Genomic DNA, 26777 nt, shown 5'->3' with positions numbered 1-26777 from the left:
ATATGTTTACGATGGAAGAGTCAAGAGGTGGGATGGGACTGGAATGTATTGGTGTTGTGATGTGAAGAGGTAGACTGAGATGGTTTGGGCATGTAGAGAGGATGGGGGATGACAATTAGATACAGAATGAGAGAAGTGTTAATGTCAGGGTTGGGGTTGAGAGGTAAACCAAAAATGACCTGGGACGAGGTCATTGAGTGTGGCCTCAGGGATAAGGGACTGAATAGGGAGGCTGCCAGAGATTGAGCAGCATGGAGAGGCACCATTAGGTGACCATGGCCGATGCCTGCAAGCACAATGGAGCCTTTATAAATGAAACAAAACAAAACTACAACCTACCAGAGTACACCCGCCCTTCCCGTTCACCAACTCCACAGTTGTGAGAGAAATTGTTGGAGTCCATGGCAGCCAGGTCATTGAGAATGAGTTCAATTGTAAGGTCATCCCATCCTTGTTTGGGACACTTGCGCTGGAAAGCGGGCACTACTTAATGGCAATGATCGTAGTAACAGTGGGTGTTATAAAGAAAACTGTGATTATTATCATACTACTAATGTATATTGCATTTATCTGGAGCATGCAATTGGAGCCTAACACTGGTCCTTCTCACTGGATCCGATGGATGCTGGAATAAATGCACACTAATCTATGAGATGTCTCCTTTATCTTTCCATTTGTTCACTGCTTCGCAGTTGCAGTCATATGAATGGTTGAGTGTTTATCTCAAACAATAAGCAAAGCCACAGAAGCAGTCATTAGCACATGAAGTACACTGGTGAGGAAAATATCTTGTAGTATCTTGTGACACCTCATGATGCAACTGGTAGAGCACTCAGGTTGAAGTGATATGTCATGGTTCAAGTACAAAAGGTGGTCAGAGATTTTTCTATCATGTAGATGCTACAAGAGACATAGACTGGTCTCATATCATTAAGTGTTCTTGACTAATGGTAGCCTAGCCTCAGACTCCTACATCCTGAAGGGGGCAAAATGAGATTTGACAGTTACCATTTTATCTAATTTTACACAGACTGCCTGTAGGACCTGGAAGTGTTGTATGATGTCATAAACCAAAGAAAATATGCCAAATTTTTTATTCATCCATCCATCATCCAATCCTATGTTGCCCCATGAGCAGCGTAGAAGCCCGGGGCTAGGCAAGTTGGTCCTGACATTTAAGATGAGAGCGACCAGCCTCACTCATCCTTGAATGGCATTGCGCGAGCAAGAAATCCCAACCATCCCTTGGATATAAACTTGCACTGGCTTAATCTGATTGGAACACCTTAATTACACAATAAACCACCAGGCACCATAATTTGGTAAAATGGTTACCACCCAACATAATACAGTACAATCCCAGCTATCCGGTATCCAGACAAACGGAATACTCAGAACAACGGGAAAATTCAAGGGCTGGTAAAAATGTCAGTAAGTTATAACTGTGCGCCAATTTGAATGGACCGCCAAACCGCCGTTTGATTGTGTCACGCGAGGCTGGGGGAAGTCAGACAAAGTGAGGTGAACGCATTTCCGGCTGATGTAAATCCCCAGCAAATCCTCTTAACCACCCCTCCTCTCCCCCTCTTTCCCCTACTTGAATTCAGTCATCCTCCACACCCTCCAAAAATCACCAGTCTGCGTTTTGCCACCAGACAGTAAACAAGGTCTCTTGCTATTGTGTTCCTCTGATAGACGGTAATTTGTACACTCCAAAAATGCCTAAAGTGCAAACTCAACGTAAGCGTATCGTGCTTACCTTGAAACAGAAGCTGGACATATGCAACAGACTTGAAAAAGGCGAACATTATAAAACACTAATGGCTGAATATAAATGTTAATAGGAATGAAAGTTTACTTTGTTGGAAGAAAAATAAATAAATAATATGCCTGCATTTCATACGTACATCATTTATTTTATTTTCTGCAAAACAGCTGAGTGGCGGGTGAGGGGTGGAGTGATGGAGGTCAGGTGGGGAAGAAGAAGAACAGTCGGAAACGTAAACAAACTCACGTGGGGGCACAGGTGTTGTGATAATTCTACAGTGCAGTCTTAACACATCATCAGTTCACTAATAAATGTTCAAGCTTTTATTTCTTTATTTTATTTTTCAATTTTTATGAGTACAGTACATATAATGAATACAGTAATTCGGTAAACAATGGACTGGTGTAATTTGCAGTACTGCAAATTGCTAGACATTGCACACGTGCGTTATGACCATGGTGTGTGTTTACAAGGCAGTTTTTCAGGCGGAATCTCTTAGTGTAACCCCTAATGTGACTGGTGAGTACCTGAACTGTATTTACTGCTGTGATAGCCTTTGTATAGATTTGACTTGAAAATCAGAAATACAGGAAAAATCTGTAACCGGGAAGGTAAATTCCCCAAGCCACCCGGTTAACTGGGATTGTACTGTAAATGGTTTCCTGGGGTACAGGAAACCATTTGGCTTGTCACTCAGTGTAGAGTCACCCACAGGCAGAGGGAAGAGGAAAGAATTAAGGCAAGAAAGACAGAAGAGGGAGTGTAGAGTCACCCGTAGGTAGAAGGAAGAGGAAAGAATGAAGAAAAGAAAGACAGAAGAGGAAGGAAGGAAGAGAGAAAAAGGCACACACCCAAAGCAGCACTATACTGAGTGAGTGGATGGTGAGTGCCCCCATCTACCACCAAATTCTTTGTAAAGTTCATTAATCTCCAGTGCACCGATGTTATTTCAAGTTATATATTGAATTATATGTGAAAAACAATAGGGTAGCATTCAGTTCCCTCAAAGACATAAATTACAGTGTTCATGGTACTGGGTAACTGCTGCACAGGCTGTGTAGGTAAGAATAGCTTGGTGATATATTTAGCACCTCAACACACTGGATACTCCATTGCCATCTCCCATTACCTTACTGTATCTTACACTCTCTTTTGCTATGTTTGTTTATCTACCTATCCCTTGCCAGACACCTTAATCCCATAAGGAGTGGCCACAACAAATTGCCTTCACGTTGCCCTGTCCCACACCATTTCACTGCCCTGCTCCCAGCTCACATTCCCCTCTCTCATATACCTCTCCACTCCATCCCAACACCTCATCCTTGGCCTCCCCCTCCCTCTCCCCCCATCCACCTCACTCACATACACGCTCTTTGTCAGTCTCTCGCTCTCCATCCTCTCCACTTGGCCAAACCACCTCACTGTGCTTCTCCTAATGCTTCCTATCACATCCACATCCACATCCACACCACATTGCTCCTTCACTTCCTTATTTGTCAGTCTGTCTCTCCATGTGATTCCACACACTCCTCTCAAATAACTCATTTCCACTGCTCTCACTCATGACTTGTGTCCCTCCAACAAGGCCCAAGCTTCACTTCCATACATTAGAGCTGGTATCACAATACTGTCATGCAGTAACTTTTTCACTTCCATGCTTACTTCCCTGCTTCTTATGTTTGTGTTTGTCCTTTATATTCCTTCTCTCATTTTCACTTTCCAAGAGAGTATCACAGTAAAATATGAGGTTTTGACATAAACTGCACCTTAAATGCCTTCAATTCCTCTGCTACTTGGTAAAATACAAACTATAGTACCTAGAAGATAATGAACAGGAAGATGATTATGAAAACATAAAGAACACTGATTGAGGAGTATCAAATGACCTTAAAAGATACATTAGAGCAATGATTAAAAGTGGTGAGTGCTCACTGAAAACAGGTGATAAATGCATCTGATCTCATGATATGTGCCTGTTGAGTGTCCGGTGTATTGGGGTACTGAATGTCTTCAACCTATTCAAACCCACATGGCCTGTGCAACAGTTACACAGTACAGTACAGTCAGCTCTCATTTAATGCACAATTTGAGTGCATGAACCTCTCATAACAGGAAAGGCAATTTTTGAGAACAGGAAATGATCGAAATGCAAAAAAGACAATACAGGTTAAAACATCTGCCCATTCATACTACGCCGCGAAGATTGGGAATACGCGGCCTAAGGCCACAAATTATGGTTTAAACAGTCATTACACGAAAAAATTAGCCATAACATGGTGGGAACAGACATAATGAAGGCAGCGACAGTCATAGCGCGGGTGGCATCAGCCAGTGACGTATGGCTGTCACATGTCTGCATGCAGTGTCATCACGGTCCACTGAGCATTCCTGCCTCAGTTGAGCCTACCCTCTCTCCCCACTCTGGCTGCACACGTGCTGTGTGTTATCTTTGCTCTTTTTTTGAGCCACCTGACCAGTAGGAGTCCTGCCCTGTCTCAGACTCCCACTCCCCATCCTCCCAGGAAGCCCATAACCACTTTAATTTAAGATGAGGAATCCTACAGTGTTTGAATGTAATGATGTAATTATTAGGTAGGTAAATATCCTGGGAAAAATCTCAGAAAACTGCTCCAAGAGGTGAATTTGGGGCTGGTTTGGGTACAATGAAACCCTTTAACATGCAAACATATGGCCCTAAAACACAAAAATCTCATAAAGTGGGACCTTCTAGGGACAACGTTCGCGTGTTATGTGTCGGCTTGCTGTACTATGAATGCTGCTGTTTATGTGGCTGTGATGACCATATGTTATTTCATTGTTCTTACCACATAATGCAATGTATGACATTTCTCCAAAATGAATCTGGCATCTTTTCTGTGATCTATAATGTCATAGTCTCAGGTTGTACAGACAACCAATATGTCACAAGAAATACTGTAAGATATTTACGATACTAACGAGCTTCCAATGCTAAGTATTGCTTCTGTGGCTTAGTTTATCATATATGATCAACACTCAGTTCATATGACTTGCAACTGCAAAACAATGAGAAAAATGGTAACAGTGAAGACATCTTGTAGGTTAGATAGCCACTCATTCCAACAGCCATCAGATGCATTGATGGGAACCAAGGTTAGGCTCCAGGTTCAAGCTTCATGTACACACAGTATAGCTGTAGTTATTATACATGAGTGTGTTGTCCCAGATGACTGGCTGATGAGTGTGGCTGTTACTGTGTATAAGGGAAAAGGTGATGCCCTGGAAGGAGGAAGTTGTAGAGGCATAAAACTTTTGGACCAGATAATGAAAGGTAATGGAGACTCCCAGAAGGTATGATAACGGAAAGAGTGAATACTGATGAGATGCAGTTTGGGTTTATGCCAAGCAAAGGGACACTGATGCCAAATTCACTGTCTGACAGCTTCAGGAAAAATACATTGGAAGGAAAAGGGGGCTGCAATTGCTTTTGTTGATTCAGAAAGGGCCTTTCACTGAGTCCTCAGGGAGGTACTGAAGTGGGCAATGAGAAACTGAGATTTGACTCATGAGTTTTCCATGAATACTGGCATGGATCAGAGGTCAGTCTTGAACCCCTTAATGTTTGTCATGGTGCTTGAAGCTCTCTCATACGACTTCAAAAATGGACACCCATGGAAGATGTTGCATGCTGATGACTTGGTGCTACTTGTAGGGAATAGGAGAATAAAAGGGAGGTAGAGGAAAGATTCTGGGGACGGAGAGATGAACTGAGGAACAAGGTTTTGAGAGTATGAGCAGAGAAAACAGAAGTTATGATATTTAGGGAATATGGCCATATGCAGCTAGCATCAAGAGTTTGGGAAGCTGCCACATCTTGTGCAGTGTTTGTGATACGTGGATGCGTAAGAGATGTAGAGGAATTAGAGGTTGCTGCAAAATAATGTTGATATCATGTGTGTGGTGGGTCGGGGAGGGCATATAAAGATTGATGGGTGTGAAAGGACTGATCTTGCTGGAGAGTCTTGAGTATGTGGTTGAGATCTTATTTGAGGGCTATGTTATGTGGTGCAGGTGTGGCTAAGGTATAGGAGTGGCTGGAGGAAGTTCAGGAAGCTGTGGCCTCTCCTAACACTCAGAAGGCTCTCCCTCCACACTAAGGGATTCTTGTATGTGGCATGTGTGTTAGGAGTGTAATGCTGTATGGTAATGAGACCTGAGCAGTAAAGGAAGAGGATATTCAAAGGCTCAAATGTACAGAAATGACAATGATTGGATAAATGTGTAGTGCATCCTCAAATACGAGGCCTGGGAGAGGCTAAGACTGCAAATGAAGAGTCGAGGGGAAGGATAAGACCTCAGTGTATTGATGCCATGATAAGATGGGGTAGATATAGATGGGCTGGGCATGTCAAGCAGAGGGAACATGACAACTGGGTGTGGAAGAGGAGAGACGTGAATATCGAGAGTACGGTTATGAAACCTCAGGAATAAGGGACTGAACAGGGAGACTGCCAGAGATTTAGCAGTGTCGATGGGAACCATCATAAGGTGACAAAGGCCAATGCATGCAAGCATGTTGGAGCTTTCGTAAATGATTCAAAACGATGTGATATGATGGTGCAATGTGCAGGAAAGAATTTAAAAATTCCAGGTTTGCTCATGCCTGCCACTGGTGAGCAACTTTCAGCTGGGATCCAGCACTGTAAATCCAATTTGGTTTGGCTCCGGCAATCCATTTCTTACAGTCTGAATCAGTTATGCTACCTCTTTATATACAGTAAACCCTCAATAATCCGATGTATTAGACCCTAAGACATGTCTGGGCCAGAAAATGAAGAATCTCCCCCTTACTATACCCAGACCCTGCCCACACCCAACCTCCAACCTATCTATCTATCTATAGCCCGACGCCCTAATCCCGCAAAGGGTGGCCGCAGACAAAACGCCTCCAAGTCGCTCTTTCACCCACCATTTGACTACCCTCCCCCCAACTTACCCCCCCCCTCCCTCATATACCTCTCTACTCCATCCGTCCACCTCATCCTCGGTCTACCCCTCCCTCTCCCTCCCTCCACCTCACCTACATACACCCTCTTAGTCAGTCTTTCATTCTCCATTCTCTTCACATGTCCAAACCACCTCAGTGTATTTCTCCTAATCTTCTCTACCACATCCACATCCACCCCACAACGTTCCTTCACTTCTTCATTTGTCAACCTGTCCCTCCATGTCACTCCACATGCTCCTCTCAAGTAACTCATTTCCACTGCTCTCACTCTTGACTTGTTCCCCTCTTGCAAGGGCCATGCCTCGCTTCCATATGTCAGGGTAGGGATCACAATACTATCATGCAGTGACTTCTTAGCTTCCATACTCACCTCCCTATTTCTCATCATTGCTTTCAGTGTACCAACAACCTTCCTTCCCTGCTGTACCCTTTCACGCACTTCATCCCCCAAAGTTCCATCCTTACTCATCACACTACCCAAGTACTTGAATGCACTCACATTCTCCATATCCTCACCATCCAACCTCACTGCACACTCTGCGACTTCATTCCTCTCAAACACCATAACTTTACTTTTATTTACATTAACTTTCAGATTCCTTCTCCTACACACTGTCCCAAATTCATTCACCAAACCTTGCAACTCCCATTCATCTTCACTCAACAATACTGTATCATCAGCAAACAGCAACACCGGAATCTTCCAAATCTCACCCTCATTCATTAGAGCCACCCCCACATCCACTTCCCTACCTTGCACCTCCTTTACAACCCCATCCATGTATATATTAAACAGCCATGGAGACATCACACAACCCTGTTTCAGTCCCACACTGAGATCAAAGAACTCACTCAGCTCACCATCCACTCGCACCGTAGCCCTAGCTCCATCGTACATACTCTTCACAGCACTCAACAATTTCCCCTCCACTCCATATATTCTTAATACCTTCCACATACCTTGCTTATCTATTCTGTCATATGCTTTCTCCAAGTCCATGAAGGCAGCTTACACTTTCCTTCCCTTCTCTAAATACTTCTCCACTAAACATCTTAGAACAACTACCTGATCTACACACCCTTTTCCCTTCCTACATCCCCCTTGTTCTTCTCCAACTAGCTCCTCTGTCATATGCCTAACCCTATCAGTGAGTATTCTACCATATATTTTACCAGTCACACTAAGAAGGCAAATACCCCTATGGTTGCCACATACTTCTCTCCCTTTTTCCAACCTATACCTAACCTATCTGTAAAGTACCTCTGCTTACTTTGGCTGTGTTTTCCGGTCATTCAGCATATCTAGACATCAAAACACACATGGGAATATTGAAGGTAATGCTAAATACCAAGAAAGCCATGAAAAAAAAAAAAAAAAAAAAAAAAACTGAAAACAAAAAAAACACCCTACCTATACACTACTGTACGTACAGTACCCCTCCTAATTCTGGCACTGTTTTCAGGTCAATCAACCATATTTAGATATCAAAACACACACGGGAATATCCAAAGTAATGCTAACCACCAAGAAAACCATGAAAAAAAAAAAAAACATTGAAAACCAAAAACACCCTACCTATACACTACTGTATGTACAGTACCCATCCTAATTTTTGCACTGTTTTCAGGTCAATCTGCCATACTTAGACATCAAAACACATAGGATTATCTATATTAATGCTAAACACCAAGGAAACAATGCAAAAACAACAAACATCCACAAAAAACCTCAGGATGGTTGAAAATCAGTTATCTGACACCAGTGATAACTGCTCCTGGGTCACTAAAAAATTCCACGGCCAAATATGCCACTGGAAATAGGTTAAGTTGGCATAAATGGCATACCATCATCTTCGTTGGTGCTTATACAATAAGATATGCTAATAAAAACACAGAAAATTTTTGAGTAAAAGTACAGAGATGCAGTGAGAAAAAATAGTGTTCAAGGGTAAAATTTACCTTCATATAACATCCCACCACCCATGTGAAAAATTTTGCTACCACCTTCCAAGAGTTGAGCACATGTCTAGATGCAGAATTTCATTAGCTTTCTCACGGTCACTTTGGAATTTTGATACAATCAATAGTATTCAAATAAATCGCAAAAAAATATAAAAACTCACAAGTCAGTGCTATCAGTGTGAAGGAGGGGAGGGACTGAGGGAGTGATGGTGGAGCCGGGAGGGGGAAGAAGCGAGGTTGTGGGCAGGATTTTCACCCTGCTGCCATAAGGTGGACAGGTGCTTTTACCATACACTTACCCATGGCTTGTGGTCTGTCTTAGACATGTGGTAGCCATTTGGAAACAAAACTCCCGGTGACCAGGCAACTTTGGATGTTTGATCAAGAGGCGGACAGCCGCTGTCACTGAACATGTACTCATGGCTTGTAGTCTGTGTGGTGGCAGTTGGTAACGACTCATCCCAGTGGCCGCACGACTTTGGACCTTCGGTGGGGATGCGTATGGATGTTTTGACACCACTTGTGAGTTACAGTTGTATTATTTGTGTTGGAGGTTCGTTGGGAGTGATCAGACCAGCAAGCAACTTTGACCATTCAGTACAGGGGCGGATGGACATTTTAGCTCCGGATGTGGAATACAGCCTATTTCCCGCTCACGGCTCGAGCAAGCTGCCACGATACTGAATGTCTGAACATGTCAACTGGCTGGCCGAAGTTCTCGGGGACTTTTACGTCCAGATAATAGCAAGTAAATTCAGATAATGGTTTAATACAGCCAAGGTACAGTATCCGGATAATGAACAGGTCAGGATACTGCATGTCTGGATAAATGAGGTACAGTATTACTGTATAAGCCACTGTCAGGTCATGCAGAGGAAACAGTCCATCTGGTACCAGTAATCTATGCCTGTAGCTCAGCTCTAGTGAAATCAAAATCCAGTCAGGTTCTGGTTCCAGAGATGGGGAAAGGGGGACAGATAAGTGAAAATAATGACTCTGCTTGAAAAAAAAAAAAAAATCTGGAATTAGCCAAGAAGTCTAGTTCCAGTCTGATAGGCTAATTCCAGTGGATATCATTCAGGTAATCCAGTTTGTTCCCAGCTCTGGAGCAGCTCTAATATACAGAGTTCACCCATGCTTTGTGCATTTTAATATACAGTAATCCCTCTACTATCCGATGTAATAGAGCCAAAGGCATGTCCGGAAAGTGGTCCTGTCTGGAAAGTGGGCCCCTAGCTCCTGGACTGGTACTTAAGGACCCTAACCCAGCCTAACTTTGAAAGCCACCTAAATAACTCCCTACCGGACATGCACAGCACATATTCAAACCTATTCAAGACCTTATTCACACCAATAATGGACATAAAGCATGAAATAAATGAAAAGGAACCAAAGAATGAGGAAATAGAAGTGACTGTACCTCAGCCAGGGTACTCACAGCACGTTTGTGGCCGGCTTTTCTATGGTTTTGGCAGTGGTGAAAATGCTCTTGAAGCATGTACAGTAATCCAGTGTTGTGCTGCACATAGTTCTTTGCACTGTGAGTTATAATTGTTTAACACTGCACATTGTTCTTAACTGCACCATGCCAGTTTCAACCGCCAATTTGCACTCCACAGTTAATCCTTTGCACTCTAAATTCTAATTTCTTAACACTGCACAACACTGTAAATTCCCATGTGGTCTAGTGGCGAGGTATTACAGTATATTCACTGTTTATTCACAAAAAATGAGCACGTGTGGCTTCCATTGCGACAGGCATCTACTCGCCATCGAAGTTAGGCAGTAACTGTTGGTTGGAGTGTTGGTGACGAGGAAACAGAGTTGCCAGATCGCATAGGCCACATTACCAAACTCCTCAATTTTCATTACCAAATTTAACTTCTCATTACCAAATTCATAAAGCTAGCATTTATTCTTCACTAATTATATATACAAGTGGAAATACATGTAATCACTCTTCTCATAAATAACATGTTGATTATTTTCACACAATGTTGGCTAGCAGAGTAATCAGAGAGTGCAAACAATCCACCATCTCCATCCTGTGTATCCTCATACGTGTGAATAATCTGTCTGGTAATGCATTATTCTGATTCATTACCAAACAAACTTTTCATTACCAAATTGGCTCACATTTGGTAATGAAAAATACCAAATGGCAACCCTGACAGGGGAGGGGGGAGGGGGGAGGAAGGAAGGGGTGATGGGGCCGTGGTGTAAACCAGCTGTTTGGTGCCATGTGGCAATTTCAAATTAAGGGTGGGAAGAAATTCAGATTTTGGGGGGAATTCTTTCTTTTTTGGCCATTTTTGGGTTCCGAAGGTCCAGGCCCACAATGTCTGGTAGGTGGGGTGTCCGGAAAGTGGGCATCTGGAAAGTACGGGGATTATTGTATAACAGTAACAACAACCAAAAATGGTGAAAACGATCTGAAATACAGTAGCCCCTCAATTATCCGGACACTCATCGCTCATTATCCAGACATGTTCATTATCTGGATGCTGGACCTTGGCTCTATTAAACCATTATCCAAATTTACTCGTTATTACCCAGAGGTAAAAGTGTACGAGAACGGCCAGCCAGCCGATATGTCCAAACATTCGGTATCATGGCCACTAGGAACAAATCGTGAGCAGGAAATAGGATGTAACCCACAATCAGAGCTAAAATGTCCGTCCGCCCCTGTACTGAAGGGTCAAAGCCGTGCGCTCATCCGGTCACTCCCAACAAACCTCCAGCACCTGAGTAATGCGACTGTAACCCGCAAGCGGTGTCAGAACGTCCCTACACATCCCCAACGAATGACCAGTACCGTGCAGCCACTGGGCTAAGTCTTCCCTAACTGCCACTGAAATTGTAACACAGATCACATGCCATAAGTACAGATTCGGTGAGAGCGGCCATCCATCTCTCTACCAAACGTCAAATGTCACAAGGCCACCAGGCTAAATCTTGCCCAACCGCCACCACCATCACACACAGACCACATGCCACGAGTACATGTTCAGTGACAGTGGCCGTCTGCCTCTCTACAGAATGTTGAACATTGCACGGCCACCGGGAGACACACACACACACAGAAAGAGAGACACACACACACACACACACACACACACACACACACACACAGAAAGAGAGAGAGAGATTCCTTCCCACAATATGATTACAATATCAGTAATCTCTGTACCAATGCGTATGACAGTAATGTACACAGCACACTGCATGTGTGTATGTACAGGTACACTCGGACCTTCAATTATGCGCAAATATGGTCGACAATGCGCACCGCAATTTTTTAAATGTGCATAATTCAAATAATATAAACAATGCAATAAATAGAATACGGTTGACATCCTCCCCAGTCGGCACATTTTCGCCGCATTTTACTCATCCTTTTATACCCATCCAACGGCACTCCTTCCTTCTCCTTTCTGTTGATGTAATGAGCTAGGTAGTGTTGCATATAAGCAGTGTTGGTGAAATGACTGGAGTTGGTGAAGTAAGAGAGGCAGTTGCAGAAAATGAGGAAAACGGACTGGTTTGTTTGCAAATGACCACGAGCGTCGAGGCAGACGACACTGTTAGCCGTTTCGGCTTGCAAAAACAGATGAGTGTGACAGGCGCTCGACTCTGCTAGCCATTTTGCCTCACAAAAGCTGCTTGCATGTTAGCCACTTTTGGTCTTGTGTCCAGCTTTTAGGTCGGACAGTCCTGCTTTTTTTAACCTGTCACGTCCCGAGGTTTTCCGCACCTCCGACATCCCCCAGTCCCGAGGTATTTTCGAAATTTTTTTTTTGGCTAAAACCTTCGCTTTTGGTGTGAAACATCGAAAATTCATAGAGAAATCGCTCACCTGAGGTTTAAAATACCCAATCCAGGTAGGAATTCCTTCTTACCTGACTGGGTTTTCTAACATGCTGGCACCAAAGAAAACGAGTTCTATGGGAGGGTAACTATTTTATCCACTCATAAACAGTATTTATTTATTTACTTGGTACGAATGTATATGTAGTATGAGAGTATATTGGTTTCCAAGCAGTAATAAAGGCATTTTAAGCATTGTTTCACTCACTAACTAATCACCATACCTGACCTTTTTTTGCTACATTACCTGATCATTATTTCTGGCTGTTTCTTCTTCTAATGCTATGTAAACATTGTCCTCCACATTGTCATCGACTGGGGAATCACTCTGGCCCTGAATATCTTTACTAGCCAGGTCACTGGTAACAGGTCCTTTGCCAAGACAATGGCGTGAGGGGGGGAGGGGAGAGGTTATGCGGTGTAAGGCATTGTCCCTGCTTGGCATCTTGTAGAGGAATAGAGGAAGGTGTCCCGTGTATACATACGAAAAATCACACGCAAAAATTGAAAACTGTGCAAATTAGGGACCTTGCAATTGCACGATGTACTGGTACGTCGCCGGGACTGGCAAATGCGAATCGTTGCAACGTACCCATACGTCGACGGGACGGGGCGGGTTAAGACTGTCCCACTTTTTTTAACTGTGACTAAAATGACCGCTTTTAGAAAATTACTGTTACATTAGTTATACAATGACCTCCTTTTATGAAATGATGATAATTTAGGAAAATATGAATAATCCAAACAAAATGAAATGCCGAACTGTCTGGTCACCTTATGCATTCCACCCACCTCATAAAGTAGTACGGAATGTAGTTGGAATGGCTCGGTCTTCCCAGACGTGTCCCCACAATTTAAAAATACGCGCACAATATGAATATTATTTAATCATATTTTTTGGGATGGCGCCCGCATAATTGGCAAATCGCACAATTCAAATGCGCATTTTTCAAAGATGTACTGTACATCTCGATATACAATATCTCTAGATGTGATACCCTGGCTTAGTGATGGAAGTAGAAATACCACCATACCACACTGGAAGATGGCCGCGCCCTGGTTTAATGATGGGCCCTCTGATGTTGTGTCCAGGGGCGATAGGCTGAAATTTTGTGTCACACGTTCCCACAGCCAGCTGATCCCGCCCGCCTCCCAGGATGCACAGAAACACTCGTGGAGCCCCCACAGCCATCGCTCACTCCACACTCACCCATATCACTCTTCTTGCACTGGTCATCTCTGAGTGAGAAATTCTCTTACACTCGCCCACCCCACATCGTGTTACATCACCAATGTTACGCAAGCCGGTAACGCAGTGCATCGTAACTGAGTACGAGCAGTGCCATGAGTAGAGCAGTGATACTAATCATGTGTGGAGTGCGATTCTGTGTGATTTTTGGCCAAAATAATTGCAATCATGTCTATTAAGGGGACTGCACCTGGTGGGGCTAGTGCAGACCCTAGCTGGGGTGGTAAGTGGCCTGCTAGTGTTGGTGCTGGTGATGCTCCCACCATGTGTGCTCGTAAAACTGTCTCTCTGGAAGTGAAACCAGATATTCTTAAGTGCCACGACAAAGGCAAGGGTGCATGTGCCATTGCCTCGGCTCTCCACCTGGCCCAGTCAACTGTCTCCACCATTATCAATAAGGGGGAGGCTATTAAGGATGCTGCTGGGGAGGCTGCAACCTTATCCACCTCCCATATCACCACCCAGAGAGAGCCTGCCAAGGAGGAGCTAAAGCGGATGCTCCACACGTGGGTGGAGGATCAGAACAGGAGGATGGCACCCGTGAGTCAGGCGATCATTTGCACCAAGGCTCTCTCACTATGGGATGAGATTAAGGTGAGGCAGGATCTTGATGATGGCGAGACATTTAAGGCTAGCCATGAATGGTTTGATCGCTTCAAGAGGCACGCTAGTCTGCACCACGTGAAGATGTATGGAGAGGCAGCGAGTGCGGATATGGTGGCGGCAGCAGCGTTTCCTGATGAGCTGTAACACATCATTGTGGAGGGTGGCTACAATGCAAAGAAGGTCTTGAATTTTGACAAGACTGGGCTCTTTTGGAGGAGAATATCCTCAAAGACATTTCCTGCAATAGAGGAAAAGTCCATGCCAGGGTTGAAGGCCTCGAAGGACCAGCTTACACTGCTGCAGGGGGGCAACACTGAGGGTGACCTCAAGTTGAAGCTGCTCTTTGTCTACCACTCCGAGAACCCCAGGGTTCTGCTGCGGTATGAGAAGGAAAATTTAGGGGTGATTTGGAAGTCTAACAAGAAGGCCTGGCTAACTTACATCTGTTCATCCTATTTTCACTCCTATCTCTCGCGTGTCCTCAAGAGGTATGCCTCCAGGAAGAATTTGGCCAACAGATTTCTCGTGGTGGTAGACTATGCGCCTAGCCACCCTCCCGCCATGAAGGAGTAGGCAAGCAACACTGAAGTGATGCTCCTGCCCCCCAACACCACGTCACTGTTGCAACCCATGGACCCAGGGGTGATTGCAACGTTTAAGATGTATTAGCTCCACCACACTATGCAGCAGTTGGTGAGGGCCTGTGACAGCGATGACAAGACAACAGTACAAACGTTTTGGAAAGGATACAATGTACTCCACGCCATAGAGAACATCACTGGTGCATGGTGGGAAGTTAGCCAGCCCACCATGAACAGTGTTAGGCGGAAGCTGTGGACGGACTGCATACACTCCTTCACTGGCTTCCCCATAGACATACAAGCTCTGCCAATGCAGCGTGTGCAGCAGTAAATTGTTGAACTGTTGCACGAGGCGGGCTTCGGGGTGGTCGATGAGGAGGACATGGAGGAGGTCCTCCAAAGCCACAGGGAGGAGCTCAGCAATGACAAGATCCTCAATATGGAGAATCAGTGGGTGCACCAGGAGGCACAGGAGGAGGAGGTTGTCCCTGAAATGCGAACCCTCAATAAGAAAATTCCGAGGGAGATGGTGCCCAAGCCAGACGAGATCATTGCGCTTATGCGCACACATGACCCTTTCCCAGGATGAAGCAGGGACACAGCTGATCGGCTGAAGGAGGGGCTGAGAGAGTATAGGACGATGCTGGAGGAAAAGAAGAGGGCGGCAAGGCACATTACAGTCACTACCTTCTTCAAACAGGGCCCCACCACGCCAATGACCCACAGAGGATCTCCCCAGCCCTTGACCAGCAGAGCATCTCCCCAGCCTTCAACCAGCAGTATATCTCCCCAGCCATCAAACAGCAGAGAAACACCCAGGGCCTCCTCCTACCGAGGATGTGCTTGGCCCCTAGTGCTGGACCTAACCTCAAGCTGATCCCCATCTCCCGTGTCACCTGTGCCCCCCCTGCGACACTCCACCACTCCATCGTTGCCTTCCTCGCCCCAGCCTCCATTTCCCACACCACTTTGGCCACTACCTCAGTCTCCCCTGCCACGGTGTGAGCCACCGCATCTGCTTCCATCACTACCTCAACAGCCATCACAGCGGTCTCCCTCGCCATCTCACCGATCATCGCAGCTGTCTCCCTCACCACCTCCTTTGTCATTGCATCACACTCCATCGCCACCCCCAGAGCCATCGCATTAAACTCCATCGCCACTGCCTAAGCCATCGCATCACACCCCATTGCCATCGCCTGAGTCGTCACATCGCACCCCAAAGCCAGCACCAGAGCCAGTGCATCAGTCTTCCATTACAATCATTCCACCACAACAGACTTCCTCCTCCTCAGACCCTCCCCATCAGATTAGGTTTGAGGGCTATGAGGAGGAGGATTGAGTGGTGGGGAGCACCACATGTCCCCTAGCCTCAGGGTGGATAGCAAGGATGACAACAAGGATTGGACATGGACTTACACGAAGTAAGTGAAGTGTCTGATATTTTCTAACCTAGTTTTTATGATTTTCAGATTGTATTTGTTAGTTTTAGTGAGTTATTTACAGATATCAGGCTTAGGTTAGCTTCCTTTACAGCTGTTAGGCCATTTAGACTGGTTTAAAACTTGTTTTTGGGCTCATTTGGGTGTGTTTTGGACTTGGTTGAGGGGGAAACTCGAGGCTGAAAAACGTACCCCATGACTTCATGTTAAATCTACCCCGATATACAATACCTTGCCTAACGATGGGTTTTTACCTAATCAACTGCATTGTTAAACCAGGGTATACCTGTATTGTACAGTACACTTCCATTCAGTATGGGTATTTGTTTCAATACCACAGTCAGGCACCTCAGCCAAGCAGCCCTAGTGGGATAGGTTAGGTTAGATAAGGATAACCTACAAAATTTTGTCTGGGAAACACATTGAGCATATTTTCGAGAAAATCCTATGATTACTCTTGAAAGGACAAGGCGAGCATTGTTCCTGGCTGAGGGGTACTGGTGGCCACCACACGTGCAACATAGACCACAAGCCATGGATAAATGTACGGTAAAACCACTTTTCTGCCTCTATGGTGAATGGGGGGGGAGTCCCCCAGCCTCCATGATTAATGCAACCCCCCCCCCCCAAGTGCACCTGTCCGCTTCCCTACCAAATGGTCAAAGTCGCCTGGCAGGCTGCATTAGTCATACACTGCCTGAAGCAGCGATGTACTGGTCATTCGCTGTTGCCACCACGTACTAACACTTGCCTGGGCAAGCGGAAGTGAACCTCATATGCAGATGTCAGTTTGCTGTGTTTTGCTTCCTCTGTGCTTGGACGCAACCGTTGGGTGTGAGATGGCAGCGCTGTACTGGTAGAGGGCCAACACAAGCCCACACCGCAGCTCCTGCCTTTGTCTCACTGTAGCGACTTGCTTGCAACGATGGCTGTGAATGCAGTTGTGTTTGTCGTGGCTCCCTACCTTTTTCAGGTTGTGGCCCTCCTATGCTGTATTCTCATGTGTGTGGTGATAGCCTCACCACCACCTGAGAAGTGGAAGAGGAAGGTTCTGACTCTCGAGAAGAAATGTGAGATACTGGGCAAGGTTGACATGGGCTGGAACACAGGACGCATTGTTCGCGTATATGATCTACCCCATTAAACACTGTTTCATATCAAGAAGTCAAGCGACAAGCTTATGCAGTATGGACAGGACTTTGCTGAAAGCACACATCGGGGCGACAGGAAGGTAATGGCCAGGCCCGGCAAGCCATTACCGACCGGTCGATACTGATGTGATTTCGTCAGCAATGTGATGCCGGTGTGCTAGTGTGCGAGACCGAGGTGAAGGCAGCTGCCAAGAAGTTTGCAGGCCTGCACAACATGCACGACTTCAAGGCGTTCGAGAGATGGCTCTCTTGCTTCAAGCTTCGCCATGGACTTAATGGCCACAAGGCATACAGTGAGGCCTTGGACATGGCAGTGAAGGAAGTAAGACCCATTTTTCCAGAAAGTGCTGCGCCTGATTGAGGACGAGGGCCTTGCCCTTGGTCAAGTCTATAACACTGATGAAACTGGTCTGTCCTACCGCTCCTTGCCCGCCAACACCCTAGCTGAGGAAACGAAGACTGTGCCTGGTCGGACGTTGTCCAAACAACGTATCTCTGTTTTGTGCTGTGCCAGTGCTATCAGGATGCACCACCTCAAACCTGTTGTTCTTGGGCGTGCAAAACAACTATGTTGTCTCCATGGGTTGATGGATAGACTGCCCTGTTATGTGGTACCATTCTGTGAAGGCCTAGTTTACTGTTAAGATCGTCAGAAATTGGTTCCACAGACACTCTGTCAAGGAGGTTATCTGTTATCAAACCGAGGTCCTTGGTATCGCTCACAACCAGGTAAAGGCACTCCTGCTCCTCGACAATACCCCCACACATCCGTCTAAGAAGGATGTGGTTGCTTATGATAGGTGGTTTACATGCATGTTTCTGCCACCTAATAACACTGCTCTGATTCAATCAATGGACCAGGGTGTTATTGTGGCTGTCAAGAGACTGTACCGCTGGAGGTTCCTGAACGAGCCGATGGTGATGCTGGAGGACGAGGACACGGTGTAAGATACACGTGGGGAGCAGACCTTGCAGAATCTTCGGCGTTACGACCTGAAGTCTGCAGTGTTCAACTGGGAGAATGCAATGAAGGAAGTCTCCGTGAAAACCCTCAAAAGAGGTTGGTGTCGTTTCCTGCGGGGAATAAAACCCAAGCTCAACTTTGAGGGATTTGACGTGGATGATTTCCACAGTCACCTTCAAACAGCAGGAGTGCAGGTGGACATCGACGATGTGAGGGATTGACTAGGCGTATACGTTTGCCACTCGACCACATGGGACAACTATACATCTACTGGAGGTGTGCAGGTTAAGATGCCTGTCTGCGGTGCACTGGGTGGTAATTACCTCAATCAATGTTTTTGACAGGTAACTTTAGGTTTCTTTCATAGTTTCCTTGGTGTTAAAATTTATTCAGGATAATCTTATGTATGTTTTGATGTCACAATATGACAGAATGACCTGAAAACAGTGCCGAAAATAGGAGGGGTAATGTACATACAGTAGTGTTTAGGTTGGGTGTTTTTTGGTTTTCAATGTTTTTTTTTTTTTTTTTGCATGGTTTTCTTGGTGCTGAAAATTATTTTGGATAATCCTATGTATGTTCTGATGTCAAAATATGGCAGAATGACCAGAAAAAATTACCAAAATAAGGAGGGGTACTGTACATACAGTAGTGAAGAGGAAGGGTGCTTTTTGATTTTCAGAGGATTTTCTGCATGGGTTTCTTGGTATTTACCATTACTTTGGATATTTCAATGTGTGTTTTGATGTCTAAATATGCCTGAAGGACAGGAAAACACTGCAAATTAAGCATAGGTACTGTAAAAATTGGTTAGATATAGGTTTGGACCTGTGTATAGGAAGGGTCTGGGTATGGTAGGGAAATAAGTGTTCATTATCCAGATGTTGCCAATACCCGGACATGCCTTTGGCTCTATTGTGTCCAGATAAATGAGGGATTACTCTACACCCATACCCCGATTTCTAACAGTGTTGTGTACCAGTGGGATAATTAGTATGTCAGATATCGAAGCAATTTTCCCCATAAGATACTGAAAAGCCAGAAATGCATTCCAAGCCGAAACCCAAACTCTAATATACCTTACTTGATCAACAGAGACTGACACAGAAACACCATTGGTGAGTGGGACGTGCAGTGTGAGATGCTTCTGGGCAACTGAGAGGCAGGCAGCTGGCAGCGCATCAAGTGGGGGTGGGGGTCAGCATTGGAATGGGGAGGAAGACAAGCAGGGGTGGGGGAGGGTGGGGGGACTGGAGGGAGACAAGCTGAAGTGAGGAAGGGAGACAAGCAGGGGTGGGGGAGGGTGGGGGGACTGGAGGGAGACAAGCTGAAGTGAGGAAGGGAGACAAGTGGGGATGGGCAGGGGTGGGGGGAGGGTAAGGGGACAGGGAGGGAGATAAGCAAAGGTGTGGGAGGGTAGGGGGAACTGGGTGGGAGACAGTGCTAAACTGCCCTACTAACCCTCCCCCACCCAGTCTCACTGACTCACTCACTCACACTCACTGACTCAATCTCACTAACTCACTCTCACTCACTCAATCTCAATCTCTCTCTCTCTCTCTCTCTCTCTCTCTCTCTCTCTCACACACACACACACACACACACACACACACACACACACAGGGATTCAACCACGGCGGATGTGCGACATCGGCGCTCCGTACCGAACCAACACGGCCAGTGGCATTACCTAAATTAGTATCTTTGTATGAGTCAAGCTCTGTACCAGGTTAGACTAAATGATTTTTCATTATTAAAAGGAAAAAATAATAAGTTTAAACAAGACTTGTTCAAGCAGGAAAGAGAACCAAGACGAAAAATACGCTGAGTCATCTGAGGTTTGTTCAGACTACAACAACATGGGGATTGTAAGTACATACTCTGCACTTTTAGTATTGCAAAATGGATACATACTTTAGTAAAGCAAATTTGGAAAAGAAAAGGGATAAAGGTAAAAAGTAAAATGATGATTTCTACCAAGAAATGGTTGAAGTGGAGACTCACAATAAACTGGTTGAACGTGTAAACAAACTAGAAATGGCTTTCAAAATTGAAATTGATGAAATAAAGAAGCAGATGCACTTGCAAAAGGAAGAAATAGAAAAACTAGGAAGGGAGGCCAATGAGAAAGACACAACCATCAGTGAACTAACAGTGGAACTGAGTACACTTAGGAAGAAAATGAGTGAAATGGCAAGTACAGTAGTCAATCACGAGAGTGTTATGGAAGAGTTCAAAAATGACACAGAAACAATTAGGCAAGTAAGTAGTCTTATAGACCAGAGCAGTGATATTGAGGAGAAGATAACACAAGTGAATGAAGCTGTGCAAAGCTACAAAAATGATGTGGAAACCACGTATGCTGAAATGGTGAAAGTAAAGAAAGACTTAGAAACAAGGGTGGAGGAAAAAAGCATTAAAAAGGAAGTGAAAAGAATAATCCAAAACAATCCAAAGTTAGTCAGAGATTCAGCAGATATAAACAAATCTATAGTAATCACTGGTATAGAAGAGGAAGAAGTAAAAAAACAAGATCACAGGAGACAAAAAGGAGATGGCAAATGTAATGAGCTTACTGAAAGAAGTATCAGAGGAAATCTGTAGTAAAGACATAGAGGAACACAAAAGGTTAGGGAAATATGAGAAAAGCAAGACAAGACCTCTAAAGGTGACTTTCCAGAGTGTAAACACTGTGGAAGAGATATTAAAAAATGCAAAGAATCTTATGGAAAAAGAGGAGTTCAAAAATGTATGGATAAAAAGATGCCTAACACAAGAGGAACTGGAATTACTGAAAGAGAAAGGGGAGGAAGCAAAAACAAAAAATGAGGGAAGATCAGAAGAGGAGAAGACATTTTTTTACAAAGTAATAGGATTGCAGGTATGAAAGTGGTACACAAACAGGATGGAATAAAAAGGAGGAAGGTAGTAGAACCATGTCATGACAAGTATATAAACAAGATGATAAAGTTGATATACTCAAATGTGGATGGAATGGTATCTAAATTACTAGAGATGAATGATTATATCAGAGAAAATGAACCACAAATAATATGCCTAACTGAAACAAAATTAACACCAAGGATATCCAATGACATACTAAACTTAGAGGAATACAATATATGGAGAAGAGGCAGAAATTTAAAAAAAGGAGGAGGAATTATAATATTAACTAAGAAAAATCTAAAAGTCAATTAAATAAAACTAGATATACCATCAAAAGTAGGACTGATTGCAGTAGAGATCAACACATCTGAAGGTAAAGTAATTGTAGCCAATTTGTACATGCCACCCAGATCAAACACATGGGAAAGAGATGAATATGAGGACCTGGCAGAGAGTACAATTCAGAGTTTAAGATCATTACTACATAAAATGGAAGAGAAATCAGAAAGAATTATACTAACTGGGGATTTCAATACAAATAAAAATTGGAATACTCCAGATATAATTAGCCAAGAAAGCTGTTGGGACCAAAAGCTCCTGGATCTCGTACAAGAGTTCTTCCTAACGCAACATGTGAGGGAAACCACCAGAAAAAGAGGACCTGATGTACTTTCAGTGCTAGATCTAATATTTACTAGGCAAGAAAATGATATTGACAGTTTAATATATCACCCTCCACTCGGCAAAAGGGATCATGCAGTACTAAATTATAACTTCAGGATAGCATATGACATAGTAAACAGCAATGAAAGTTACAAAAAGAGCCTAAACTATAAAAAGGGAAATTATCAAGACCTAAAGAAATATTTCTTAGAAGTTGATTGGGAAAATGAGCTTAGAGGACAAGATTTAAATGCTGTATATAAAAAATTCTGTGAATTTTATGAAATAGGAGTCCAGAAGTACATCCCACAGCACAAAGAAGCAGATAAGAAAATACAGAAATGGTTCAATACAGAATGTAAAAAATCAAAAGAAAGAAGAGATTTGTTGTGGAATAGATAAAGAAGACATAATAGTGAAAGGGCGTATAATAATTACAAACAGGCAAGAAACGATTATACAAGAATAAGGAGGGAAACCCAAAAACAGTTTGAGGAGGTTATAATAAATAAAAGTAGTGATCAACCAAAGCTGTTTTACAGCTATATCAGAAGCAAAACTAAAGTAAAAGATATAATACAATCAATTACAGATGAGGGAATCACTTATACACAAGAGAAAGATATTTGTGAAGCACTAAATAAGAATTTCCAATTAGTTTTTACAGAAGAAAAAAATTTTGAGAGGGACTATGTGGAACATGCATGTCCACACATACTACCAGATATACAAATAGCAGAAAAAGTAATACAGGAGGAGTTAAGTAGATTAGACAGAAGAAAAGCAAGTGGTCCTGATGAAATTTCATGTTGGGTATTACGAGAATGTGCAAAGGAGTTAAGTAAACCATTATGTTTAATTTTCAAGAAATCCTTGAGTCAAGGTAAACTACCTGATATTTGGAAAAAAGCAAATATTGTCCCCTTATTCAAGAAAGGAAATAGACAAAATCCACTCAACTACCGACCAGTATCACTGACCAGTGTTGTAAGCAAGGTATTAGAAAAGCTTATAAGAAAAGCTTGGGTAAATCATCTAGAAGAACACAGTATGATAACAGAAAGACAGTTTGGTTTCAGAAAAGGAAAATCATGTGTTACTAATCTGTTGAGCTACTATGACAGAGTAACAAACACAATACAGGAAAGGGAGGGATGGGTGGACAGTATCCATTTGGATTTCAAGAAAGCTTTTGACACAGTACCACACCAAAGACTTTCATGGAAACTGTACCATCAAGGAGGAATTCGAGGCAAACTGTTTTGTTGGATGCAAGACTTTCTCATAAAAAGAGAAATGAGAGCAGTACTAAGAGGAAACTACTCATCATGGAAAGAAGTGACTAGTGGAGTACCACAGGGTTCAGTGCTGGCACCAATCATGTTTTTAGTGTATATAAATGATATAAACAGTAACACTGGAAATGAGAGCTGTTTAAATATGTTTGCAGATGATGCAAAAATACAAAGGAGAATTACTAACACAGACTCTTGTAAAGAGCTCCAAGAAGAATTAAATAAACTTCATGAATGGAGTAGTACATGGCAAATGGAATTCAATGTGGACAAGTGTCATGTAATCAAGTTTGGTAAAAGTGGAAAAAGACCTGATTGGGATTATAAGTTAGGAAATAAAAACCTATACACATCAGAAAGAGAGAAAGACCTAGGTGTGATTATTAATAACAGACTATCTCCGGCTGACCACATCAGCGAGAACGTACGGAACATGTATACACTGCTTGCAAATATGAGAATAGCATTCACATACATAAATGAAGACATGCTAAGAAGGATAATAACATCATTCATTAGACCAACCCTGGAATATGCATCAGTAGTCTGGAGTCCTCATCTCAAAAAGCACATAGACAAGATTGAAAAAGTTCAAAGGGCCACTACAAGATGGATACCAAGCTTAAGGGACCTGAGCTACGAAGAAAGACTAAATAAACTGAATCTACCAACACTACAGGAGAGAAGGAAAAGAGGTGACATGATAATGCTATATAAGTGCATATCAGGGAAGGAGAAAATAGACATAAATAATTACTTAACATATGGAGAAGCATCAGCAAGAGGACACTGCAAAAAACTGCATAAGAAGAGAGGTGATAAAGACGTAAGGAAATTCAGTTTCCCAAACAGAGCAATTGATCAATGGAATGCACTATTGAATGAAATAGTGTGTGCCAAAACAATTCACAAATTTAAGGATATGTACGATAAATATGGTTTAAGACACGGTACAGTACGAGCTTGACTCATTCCTGTACAGATACAATTAGGTAAGTACAATTAGGTAAGTACACACTCGGGAGACAAGCTGGGGTGGGGAAGGCTGGGGGGATGGGGAGTTAGACAACCGGGGGTGGGAGAGGGCAGGGGGATGGACAGGGAGACACGCCTGGCAGTGATGAGCGTGGTGGGGGATGGAGGAGGGACTGGGGAAGATGAGAGAGAATGGAGGGAGGACAGGGAATGCCGTGTGCACCACCACATCCCATTCAGACATGCTAGTTCAAACCTAGGGAGGGTTGGAGGGTTCGGACTAACAAATCGGTGGTTGTTCAGACTGTGGGAATGTTCCTCCATTTTTTTTGTTCAGTCTAGCGAATTATTAGCTATCAATGAGTTGGAAATCGGGGTATGAGCGTAATGCAAACCAGTAACAATTTCTTTGTACACTGGTGCATAACTGATAAGGGAATGAAGGAAGAGTGGGAGAGGAAGGCAAGGGAGGGAGAGATTGGCAGATGAATGGCAGGTGGATGGGAGGGAGGGAGGGAGGGAAAGATTGGCAGATGAATGGCAGGTGGATGGGAGGGAAGGAAGAAGAGAGGAAGGAATGGAGAAGTGGATGGTGTAAGGAAGGTGTATGGAGGGCAAGAAATGAGGGGGAAAAGAAGGAAGAAAGGAGGGTGTAGTGGGCCACAGGGAGGGAGGAGTGGACAGTGTGGGAAGTGTGTAAGAAGGAAGGGCAAGAATGCAAGTGTGGGTCCTTAAAGAAATTTACTGCACATCATGTATTCATTTGTGTTGAAAAATTTTCAAGAGGGCCAAAAGGGGGACACTGAGAATTATTATGGATTTTCTTGAAACACACTTGCCAGAAAACAATGGTTCTTATGAAGCATTTAACATTATTCTAGCCACACAAAATGAGGGATTATTGTACTGTTGCCAAGGCCAAAAGTACAGTAGCAAGAATTCCACCAAGAACTTGTATAACTGATAAACAGTACCTGTTCCAACAGAAGTCGAATCTTGGCCTGTCTGGCTCCAAGAGCTTCTTGTCCCTGACTTACATAAGAAGGTGGCACCAGGCGTTCGGCTGACTTTAATGCACATGCATCCATTTCCTGCCACCTCTTCTAAATGCAACACAGGTAGGTAATCTGTGAGAAGGAACTGTTTGTGATTATGCTTGCTGACTCCACAGTACTATTTAGTGAAATCTGGAAAAAGGAATGCATGAAAAAATATGTAATACAACATACTAGTACATATACTAAAAGTAAGGTCAAATGCAGAAACTCACTCAATCGTTCCCTGTATGATATGAGACAATGATCTGATAACACTGTATGAGCTTTAAACCTCTACAATACATATAATCATTATTTGATGACTATCTTGAAATGTTTTGCCATTCTTGCACTTAACAGACTAGCATGCTAATATCACACAGGGAAGCATAAACCAAATTCAAACTGTACAGCTACGGGAAGCATATATTCAATCCATTAACTGTGTACGGTATGGAAATAACATACACTTCCTTTTTCTTCCCCAGTCATCTTTTCCTTCATCTTATCCTTCTTTACTCCCCTTCCTCTGTGTCCGTCTCTTTAATTTATGCTTCTAGCCAATAACATTTTTTGGCATTTGAACTGTTAAATGTTCATTTTGTGTGTTCCACTTGTTCTTACTAACTATTGAATATCTTTCATTTTGCCATGGATTGACTTCATTTTCTTTTTTTAATGTGTCATAACAATTTCCACACTTATCAGTAAAAGAAAATACATATACCATAAACTAAAAATAACATAAGAAGAGCTCAAAGGAATCGTTTTCTCTTTCCTCTCTGTCTGGTATGGCCAGGGTCTCCATTTGTAACACTAAAAAAAAAATAATACCGGTAATAAATAAAAAATAAAATAAAATATTAAACTTTGCCCCATACTTTTTTTTTTTTTTTTAATGTGAATTATGCAGTTTTACCCTTTATTTACACTGGAAATGGCTAGCTTCTGAGGTATCCCCCACTACTCTTGATAATGGGAGACCCCATGGAAAATCAGGGTTTCTGGGTTGGGGAAAACATGGGAAAACTGATTTCCATTATAATTCAAGTATACATGGCAAGTGATGAGAAGGGTGGGTGGGGCACTGAATGAAAGGAAGGCAATGATTGATTATGTGTGTGTGGATGAAAGGATGCAAAGATGTGTAATGAATCCAAGAGCCTATAGAGGTTGGGGGAGTGGACTTTCTGACCACTACTTGGTGGTGGTCAGAATCAAGATCCAAGTAAGGTGGAGAAACAGAAGAAGGGAAGGACAGGAGGAAGGAGTAGATGCAAGGAGAGTGGAAATGTTACAAGAGGATGAAAAAAAGGCAGAGTATAAGAGAGACGTGGAGGAACA

The 26777-nt window shown here is 43.4% G+C and overlaps 1 protein-coding gene across 3 annotated transcripts in view; it reads right to left on the bottom strand.

Annotated features, from left to right (window-relative positions):
- Window positions 1-25518, bottom strand: part of SecS (Sec synthetase) — a 203652-nt gene extending 178134 nt beyond the window's left edge. For 2 of the 3 annotated variants that reach the window (XM_080268681.1, XM_080268682.1), the window contains exons 1-2: window positions 25371-25518; window positions 340-469 (exon numbers count right to left, since the gene is read on the bottom strand). In XM_080268681.1, coding sequence (XP_080124807.1) covers window positions 340-469; window positions 25371-25484 — 244 coding nt within the window. In that variant the 5' untranslated portion in view covers window positions 25485-25518. The remainder of the gene's footprint in view (window positions 1-339; window positions 470-25370) is intronic. The other variant, XM_080268683.1, reaches the window with a different exon arrangement.
- Window positions 25519-26777: the final 1259 nt, after the last annotated feature.

The sequence above is a fragment of the Coenobita brevimanus genome, chromosome 29, assembly GCF_032717465.1.
Source record: "Coenobita brevimanus isolate Jiangsu-jjx chromosome 29, ASM3271746v2, whole genome shotgun sequence".
Lineage (NCBI taxonomy): Eukaryota > Metazoa > Arthropoda > Malacostraca > Decapoda > Coenobitidae > Coenobita > Coenobita brevimanus.
The sequence above is the reverse complement of the archived record's forward strand: the minus strand, read 5'-3'. Positions and strand labels throughout refer to the sequence as shown.